The sequence below is a fragment of the Pezoporus occidentalis genome, unplaced genomic scaffold (assembly GCF_034315485.1).
Source record: "Pezoporus occidentalis ecotype Australia unplaced genomic scaffold, CSIRO_AGI_Poc_V1 ctg160, whole genome shotgun sequence".
Lineage (NCBI taxonomy): Eukaryota > Metazoa > Chordata > Aves > Psittaciformes > Psittacidae > Pezoporus > Pezoporus occidentalis.
Window position 1 is genome coordinate 1,868,509 of NW_026913426.1, and position 9,886 is coordinate 1,878,394.

The window sequence follows — 9,886 nt, forward strand, 5'->3', positions numbered from 1 at the left end:
AAATTTCAGCACTGTTACTGACTACCTGCACACCCACACCCACACAAAGAAGAAAGAAAAAGGAATTTGAAAGGAAATGAAAAAAAAAAAGAAAAGGCTAAATGCCCTGCAGAGTCCAACCACAGCCTGACTGAAGCTACTATTAAGGATTTATAGACTCCAAGCTTTGGATGGCAGTGACTCCAAGGAGGTAGAGAAGAGGTGGAAAGCTGCGTATTGGGCTGGCACAACTGAAGGGGCAGATACTCCCTCGTTTCATTTTGTGACCCAGGGCTACTGTTCGTAGGAATCAGAATTATTCAGGCTACCATGCTACAAATTTGGATCCTTCCTGTGGCCAGATGAATTACGTAAATAGAAGCAGCAAGTAATTTACACATGAGGGCAAGTCTGTCTTTCACTGGTGCCAGTGAAAAGATTTCTTTTGAATGTAAAGGAACCTAAGGTGGATCAGGTCCAAGAAGTGTAGCATGTTCCAATGAATACTTAAGTTTCAATGACAGTAAATGCTCTACTGTGTTAAAGGGAGCTGCTCTCTAGCAGTGTCTCCTCAGTTTAATTTCATGAGATGGATTTCTGCACAGAGCTTATTAGGTTCCTGCGGATGCAAGGCTGAAAGCACTGTGCTAGATGGAAGAATAGATTCTCACCGTCTCCAAACATCAACTGTGATTCATCACACATAAAGTTCATTTTTAACAAGACTTAAAACCATACTAGCTCACCTACCATGATTGTTCTACAGTAAATCTGCACTTGGAAAACTGATGCTGTATTTCCCTAGCAAGGCTCTTTTGGCGATTTACAAATCCCATTTACTCAGCTGACACATGCTCCTTTGAAGTCAAGGGACTGCTAGGCAATGACTGTAACAGGCAGAGGGAAGCAAACCAGAACAAGTTATATTATAACCCTGATGGATACATAGATAGATTCTCTGACCCAGTTTTGCAACGATCTTATTGAACACTGAACAAAATACAAACACATTTCTCATCACTGGAGATCTCTCTGTGTGTGCCCAGTAAGCCAGCCCATCCTGAAACCTAGACACTACCACTGGCAACTGGTACTTTTCTACTGGCATCATTGTTAAGATTTCCAGTTTTCTTTCCCATTCTATTTAAATATTTTCCAACTAATATACTTCTAAGCTCATGAGATCAGCACCTGAATCCTCCTTTGCATCTTACAGAACATGCTCCCTTCTCACAACCTTACAGATTTCTAAGACAAAAAAGGATCGTTATGCTCATCAATGCCATCCTGCTGCAAAACAGGCAGTGGAATTTGACCAGTCTCCCTCGGTGCTGCAAGAGAAAGCCACTGATCTGCCGCCACATAAATGTGGTAGTGCAGAAAGCAATTCTGATGCAGTCTATCTGGCGGGAAGGATTTAAAGACTTCTATTAGTTTATAAGAAATGAGACCAAGAAATAAATAAACCCAGAAATCAATAAAGCTCTCTACTATTACTCATTTCTCCTCATTCCGCTGGTTAGAAAAAGAAGCTCTATCTTTTCATTAAGAAAATGTTTAACAGACCTGTGACTATCTGCAAGCAATAAGCCTTCTGTCTTCTGGTCTTCCAATTTAATTCACAAGCTGTGTTTCATTAGCAGTGGTAAGCCAAAAATAAGTCATTTGCTCCAACAATTACTGTGAATTCACTCTGGGTTTGCTGCCTCTTTGGCATCCCTTTATAAACTACCATTTAATTGGCTCCTCACATTAATTTGCTTTATTGTACTTTAAAAGGTTGGTTGATACTGGTTTTCTGAATACTATCCTAGTCCCAACTCTACTCCCTTTCCCCATCACCTGAAATTGCCGGGACATATTGTGAAGCATTAAACGGTTCTGTGCAATATCCCAAGAGTTCTCCTAGGGAAAGAAGCGTTTCTTGCTGGTTAATTTGTTGGAACTGCAGCCCCTGATTGAATCACTTAAGGGAACTATTTCAAACCAAAGGCACATCATTACCCTCGCAGACAGCGGCCTGAATCCCACTCTCATTTACACTGATGTCACAGGCTTACAGTGGTCCCACTGATGCAGGGGCCCCACCGAGACCAGTGGCGCGACTCCAGATTTACGCTGTGTCACTGAAGGGCTGGATGGAGCCCTCACTTCCAACCCGTCACCTGAAGGCTTTCGGTTGCACCTGAGCTGGTGCTTCCCTGCCTGTTCAGACATTGCTGTGCTTCACCTGCCCGCTGCCCGGCTTCAGCTCGCTCAGCCCCAGGCTTTGCTCCCCGCAGAGCCTGGGACCCCGGCGAGGGCGCAGCTCAGCCGGGACGCAATAACCCCGCTGTCACCACGATAAATACACCTCCCCGAAGGGCGCAGCACCGGCACGGCCCAGGGAAGGGACCCTGACAGGGACCTGTCCCCCACACAGGGAACCGGGAGATAGATAAGCCTGGGCGGTCTGGGCCGCCCTGAGGGAACGGGGAGGCTCGGGACCCCCTGAGACAAGGGGAGAGCTGGGCTGTCTTTAGGGACGATTCTGAGGGAAAGGGGGAGAGAGGCTGGGTGGCCCTGAGGGAAGGGGCTCCAGAGGCTGCCATGGGGAGGGCCCTGGGACCCCCTGAGGGACTGGGGAGGGTCCGAGCCGCCCTGAAAGGAGCGGATCTGTGCCGCCTGAGGGCCGGAGTCGGGGGGTCCCCAAGGGACGGGGTGAATGCGGGCCGAGATGAAGGCAAGTGGGTGAGGGGGGTCCCGGTGGGGTCTGGCCGGGCACAGCCGCGGCCCGCTCGCCTCACAGCGGGAGCAGCAGGTGAAAGTTGCCTGGCTGCCGGGGCCCGGGCGGGACCGGGGGTCGCCTCACTCACCTCATCCCCTTGGCAGAACTGCAGCCCCAGGGCGACGAAGTGCTCCACCCGGATGAAGCCGTCCGCATCCTCGTCGCACACGTCGAAAACCTCCTTGAGCTTCCGCAGGAACCGCAGCAGGCTCGCCGGCTCCATCGCGGGCATTAGCTGGAGGCCGGCGGCACGGCCCCGGCCGCAGCAGCCATGATCGCCCGCGCCTTCAGCGGGTGCGTGACATCAGCTCGGGCGGGAGGGACGGCGACGAGGAGGAGGAGGGAAGGATGGAGGAGAGCGGAGAGAGGACGCGAGCCCCGGGCGGAGGGAAGGAGGGAGCGAGGGAAGGGAGAACAATAGGACAGAGCCGGAGGATGCAGGCGGCGGGGGGAAACCGCGCTCGGCAGGGGCGGGGCCGGCGCCAGGGGGCGCTGCGCTGAGGGGAGAGGCGGCGCCGGGCTGGGCGGGAAGCGGGGCGTGAGGGGAGAGGCTCGAGAGCGACGATAATCGCGACAGGGGCAGCGGGGGAGGCAGATCGGCACGGGGAAGAGGAGTGGGGCAGGAGAGCCCCGCTGCAGGGCGCTTCACAGCCCCACAGCGCGCTCCTCCTCCCACCACAAGTTAGAGCAGGAGCCACGCTGCAGTTCTTCATGGGGAAAACACATCGATCCCGGTCTGAACAGCGCCAGGCCGAGGGGACAATAAGCAGAATGGAGTTAAGGGGAGGGAAGTAGGGAAAGGAGGACAAGCAGAGCTTCCCGTGCTCCATTGTGCTCCAGCGACCATGCAGAGCCATGCAGCAGCATTCCTTGTGCCTGGGATTGGCTTAGAACAGATACTGTTCACCCACACATTAATGAGACATGGCTGGTAATGAAGGGATGTCCCTGCCATGGCAGGATCCCTCATCAAAGCCTCCCGTGACTGCTGTGCTCCACAGCTGGGGTTTAATTCCATCTCTGTCCCTTTTCTCTCTCAGGTTTTTAGACCCTTTTTGAAGCCCACAGCCATGAGGTACCAGAGGGAAGAGCAGGAATGGTGCTGGTGCCTGCCTTGTGCCTCAGACCAGGAATGACGGGGCATCACCCTGCGGAGAAGGAGCACTGGCTGAGTCAGGCTCAGGTACTCACTGCCTCAGCCAGCACTTTCCACTGCAGTTGCTAAGCGCAGGTGAACCCTCCATCACCGAGTGAGGTTCTTGGGTGACTGATAAAGCTGTCCCTCTTAAGATGGCCATAGAAGCACAGCAGGTTCTGAATCGAGACAGTATCCATTCATTTGCTTCTTGCAGTAAGACAGGTCAATACGGCCCTTAGCAACCCTGAAAATCCCATTATTAGAGCAAGCTGGTAAAATTCATCTCTGTTCTAGGAGCAAATAGGAGTGTTCTCCTCAGGAAGTTTAGCTTCTTTGAGCACAAGTGTCAGCTCTTGCAAATTGAATTCAGGAAGAGGTCGACCTGACAGCCTGTAGGCTGTAACCTGGCTGTCAATCAACAACACAGTGACACTGCACTAGTAATACAGCTCCCCACATACTCCCCCTTTGACAGAGAGATAGGGAACTGGTTCCAGAGCCTCTGCCACCTTGACCTTCCTTTAGTTTTACAGCAAATACAGAAGAGTTCTCCTGCGAGGGGGGAATAACCCAAAGAAATTCCAAGTGCAGAGATCAGATACGAGCCTTTAGGAAGAGTTGTGAGGAGAGCTGAACAGGAAGCAAAATATTTGATCAGCAAACTCCTCTGAAGTTACAGCAGGGTTCTTAAGATGTGAAAACATTCAGCTGTTATCCTGGGACCCTTGAACTCATCTTCAGGTTACATGGGGATTGAGCTTAGCACATGCTCAAGGGCATCTATTCAAAGTACTCAAAAAATCCGTGAGCTGGTACTCCTCAGAGCCATGGAAAGCACACCCATGTGGAATTAGTGACTGTCAGGCTGACTGCTCCCAAGTGGAGTTCAACCTCTTTAAAGCTTCAGAGCACACGTGTGTCATTGTCTCACCTTGCTTTCCCAGATTGCCTCGGAGTGCCTCCTTGCACCACCTCTGACTCACCCCTCTCTGTGCAGTCCTGGACACCAAAGTGGAGTCACACCAAGTACGCTTGGGGAGGGGGAAAAGAAAGGAATATTTCTTCCTGTTAGCCAGGACGAATTCCGACGCCTCAGAGGGGGTCACGCTCTGTCTCATGGAATCCAGTTAATCTCCACTGACTCTCCTTTACCTTCTGCTGGAGGAAGAAAGGACTTATTCTAGATATGCAAATAAATGCAAACATAGATTTAGACCAAAACTGTCAGCATTACAATCTGTGTCATTCTTGCATTAGTTTGTAAGGGGTGGGGGGAAGTGGGAGGGGAAGAGAAAAAAGCTCCAGCTATAGACACTACAGTTTGGGGAGTTAATGTTTAAGTCTGAAACTAACACAGACAGCTTGAGCACTGGAATCAAACAGATAAGGAGAAATGAAGAGGCTGTGGAAGATGTCGTTGTAGACAGCTGAGTACTGTGAGCAAAGATCTGACAGCTGGGAGATGATTTGACAGCACTGAACTGAGATGTGGGATGCTGTCAATAACTGTCCAAGATCTGAAAGCTGGGGGTACCCCTAATGTGCTGAAGGCAAGATACTGAGCTGAACATGTGCTGCATGCTTGCTGGGCAACTGCAATGGCAAGGCACAGTTTGTAAAGCTGAATCGAAGAGGAGGTAGATGCTTATCGCCAGTGGATGGAGCTGGCAGTACTCTTTGCTGATCTCCTCTTCGCCAGTTCCAGGTAGAACATGTCTGCTAGTACCAACGGGCTCTCTTTCCTCACTGGTTTATCAACATATTTGTGTAATCAAAGATGTTTGGCAACTTCTTCATTTAACTCATGCTGTACGGGGAATAAATATTTTACATGCTGCAAATCGAGTTTTCTGCACTTGAAAGACTGCTACCGTATTTATCTGTTCAGAATAAAGAGTTCAAGAGGAAACATTTCATTCAATACCACAGGCCATGGCTGTCATTTGCAGGCTTTCTTTACAATCAGCTGCTTTTCTATCAATGTCACTTCCACTTACATAGAAAATTGTAATCTGTTGTCAGAAAGAGCATCCAAGAAGTGCGTTCCCCAAGGCTGATGACCTCTGTCTATAATTCTGGTTGTGTTCCAGCACATAGCAGCAACATCTTGAGACCCAGCCTCTCAGAACAGCCCCAGAATGCAATATCTTTTTATAGTATATACAAATGTAACCCTCATTGAGCAAATCTTACTGTATTTTGAATCAAATCCCGTTTCCCACTGGCTGCTGTAGCTCTGCTTAGCAACAGAGCAGATGTGCTTTATCAGTTGGATATTTTCTTTAAGTATCATATAACAGGCAGCAAGAAATGGCTTATTAATACTCTTGCCCTGCTTGAAAACTTAGCATGAGAAAACTTTTAGCTCTTAATACTTCTAACTTACTTAGGTATGACACAGAAGTAAGATGCTTGACTTTTTAACTGCCATTTTCTCTATTTTTTTTTTCTATTATACAAAAGTTAAATGAGAACAAAACAGCTGTTAGGAATTTTGGGGAAATGTTTCAACAAACAAGGATCTTCCTTTGAACTTTTCTAGTTGTTAAAGGACCTTACCTTGCAAAAGTTTGTGTGGTTTAGTTTTGTATAGTGTGAATGCTCTTGATCGATTTCAACAGCGTTTTTACCAGATTATGAATTAGGTGTGTGCAAAACTCTGCTAGATCAGCCTGGCTAGATGGTTAACTGCACTTACCTCAGCAAACACACCAATGTCTTATTTCCTCATACAACGCGTATAATTACCCTCAGAGACATGGACCAAAGTTTCAAGGATAGCCAGGGAATACACCATGTGACAAAGAGCAAGCCCAAGCACAAATCACAAACTGGAATGCTATGTGCTGGTTGAAGTTGGCCAATTTAGCTGTTACTTGCAATCGTAATGCCTTGTTGTAATAGGGTTGTGCTCACAGAGACCAAAGTACCTACTCTTATTAAGTTATTACTAAAATTAAATAATCCTCCGTATCGGCTCACATAAAACCGTTTCCACCGTGAATTCACAGCATCAAACGCGTGTTTCCAAGCGCTGACCAAGAATTTCCAGGGCTGGCACCAGAGGTGTAGCTGCTAACGCCGGCGTGGTCCCATGGTATTTGGAGGTCTCCTTACTCCACCAAGTGGCCACCCATTTCACTGCACCAGCCAAGAGAATTCATTGCTGGCCACCTTGCGTAGGGCTGCAAGATGAGCTCTTCAGCTCTTCCCTGACTAGCTCTAAGCAGTTGGGTAGACTTACATTTGCCTCAGATTATAACGCTCAATGGCATCTGGTGACCTCCTGAAAGCATTAATGGTGTTAGAAAGCATCTGATCGCTGCCAGGCCACTAGGTCATTCTGAACCTAAGTGCTTCAGGAAGCGATCTTCACTCACTCACAGGAGATTCTGGGTACAATGAAATGCTTAAGACTCCAAGACAACCATGTAAAAAGGAGACCTGGTGTAGCAGCTACAGTAAAGTTATTTACAACTTCTACCGAAGACCTGTCAAGAAACAAACAATATTCCTGTCTCTAAGCAGCAAACATTAACAGAACTAAGCCCCAGGTTCTTGAAGACTATTTTTCCCCTTCCCTCCCTCGATTTATTAAAAATCATCTATCAAATCATGCAGCAGCTGTTAAAGACTGAGGATGCACCAGCCAGTGTATTTTCCTTGGGCTAACCGACCCATAACACAGTACGTGAACTGTGCAGCGAGTTATCGTTTATTGCTTCAAATAGTTTCCGAAATCTTGCTTATTTTGTCCTATCCATGGTGGACTACACATCTGAATAAACATGTTCCATCTGCAATCTTATTACAGCTGTCTGCAGGACTGTAATTCCCAGATACTGCTGTATTTAGCAACGCAATCTGGGACAGAATAATAAAATTAGAACATGATATACCATAGTGATGCTAAAGCCAAACCGTGATTACTTGTTGTGTCTCCAAGCAGATTGTGTGTAGACGGGTCCAAGTTGTCTGATTAATGGGAGATAAAGGACAGAACACAAATATTTGTGCAAGAGAATATAGGTGCAGCAGCACCACTGCTGTGACCACCAATGGTACAAATGGGCTGAGGGGCTATGAGCACAGTCTGACTGTTTCAAAGACAAATGGCCACTGGCTTGCTTGTAAGGCAACAGTCCTGAAAAGGGCGTTTTAGGAACAGAGAGGCAATTAGAAAAGCAGCTTAACCAGGCTGGTTCTAGCAGCCTTGTAACTGCCTTTTGAAAATGATTGTGGTAGGCATGATCAAATCTACTGAGTGCAGCTTGCAGATGGAATTATTCCAGCTGTCTCTCATGCTTAGATGATTCACTGATACAGCCAGATTCATCATAGTATCTACCTATACATTTTGGTATTGAGACTGAGGATAAAAATTAGGGGAGAATAGAAGTGCGCTCCTTGATTTAAATTGGCATCAGCAAAAGTATCATTTTTGTCTCCCTGCTGTACACTCATTCTGGCCTTATTTGTTCAAGTCCCCTGTGAATCTGTGGTTGCTTTTGCCTACGTGATATCCAAGTAAATGTTCTGGATGAGCAACTTCTACATCCTAAAACCTTGCCTTACCACAAGAGTACTTTGGAGTCAGATCTGTACAATACATCAGATGGAAATACTGAGCAGCAGAGCCACAGTGGGACATTTGCTGGACCTGGATATTATCTGGATGTTTTTGGTCTTCTGAGACACCTCAACCTCCTCCCTGCAGTATTGGAGCCACAGAATAAACAGGAAACCACAGCTCTGGACCATAAAGGCCCCCTTTGTGAGCTGAGACCTGATCTACTAATCTCAAAGTAGATTGTTTGCAGTGCCTGCCCAGTCCCTAGGACAGCAAAGAGGAGTTCCTGTCTGTCCCATTGTTCCAGAGGTCCCTGTAAGAGGAGAAATCTTCATAGTCCACCTCTTGCTTTCCAGCTTGTGGGAGCACCCAACACCACCAGCTGGCTATGATACATGACCACAATGCCATGGCCTTTTAGTGCTTTGGTTTTCAACCTCTAGTAGGTTAGGAGAAGGGAAAACAAAAAAAGGCATTAAAGTATGCTTTAGATTATGTCTGGCAGTGACCAGACCAGTACCTTTGTTTCTCCCTGGGAGCTAAAGCTAATCTTTAACTATCAAATCTATTGTATAGTAAAGGCCATAAACAATTTGTGAGGGTGAACTGTGCTCTACTCAGATTCTCACCATTCCCTCATCACGGTCTGTGGGTCAGATAAATTACTACTCCTCTCCTGAATCCCTTCTGGAGAAACATGAACATAGCCCAGACCTCAGAAGTGACACACACAAATTGTCCTGCCTTACAGCAGAGTAGACATAACATGACAGTGAAGAAGTGCTCCAAGATTTCCATTTTGCCTCAGTACAGATGTTCTTTTGTTACGGCTTTGAATCCCGAGATGCTGCAATGTTTCAAATGTTCATCTTTGAAAACAAGAAGCCTCAAACCAAACCCACAGCCACGTGGCCACTGTTAAGCCTCAAAGACATGAAATTGATGAGCATTGCCAAATTCCCTTTGGAAATAGCTTGTGATATTCACTCTTCCTACAGCAAAAATATTGGACACCAGCTTAGTTACATTAGACACAACCGCTGTGCCTGCACAGATACCTCAATGGTGGCAAATCTTGTCTCCTGCATTCAGATGCCCACACTAGTCTCAACCTGTACTGCATAGGAACAGCAGTGAAAGCCAGACCAAAGGTCCATCTGTCCCATAGCCTCTGTGTACCAGTGATCACAAAGCACAGGTACATAGTGCTTTAAGGCACAGCAGATACTTCAAGTGACCCTTTCCCATTGTATCAGCCCAGATCCAGCAAAATAGAAGGAAAAATACATCTGTTTATCACACAGAGGGCAACTTTCAGGCTTCCTTCTCTGGCTTAGAAAACACAGTATAGAAAGCCCAAATTGTCCATGCTGAAGAGACAGTACTCAATTACTGGTTTTTAACACAGATTTGTTTCTGTGAGGATTATCCT

At 47.2% G+C, this 9,886-nt stretch overlaps 1 protein-coding gene across 3 annotated transcripts in view; it reads right to left on the reverse strand.

The window, feature by feature from the left end:
* The window catches only part of RAB11FIP4 (RAB11 family interacting protein 4), a 114,099-nt gene extending 110,865 nt beyond the window's left edge, over positions 1–3,234 (reverse strand). For 2 of the 3 annotated variants that reach the window (XM_062612674.1, XM_062612673.1), the window contains exon 1: positions 2,835–3,234. In XM_062612674.1, the coding sequence (XP_062468658.1) occupies positions 2,835–2,978 (144 nt within the window). In that variant the 5' untranslated portion in view covers positions 2,979–3,234. The remainder of the gene's footprint in view (positions 1–2,834) is intronic. The other variant, XM_062612678.1, reaches the window with a different exon arrangement.
* Between the last annotated feature and the right edge of the window lie 6,652 nt (positions 3,235–9,886).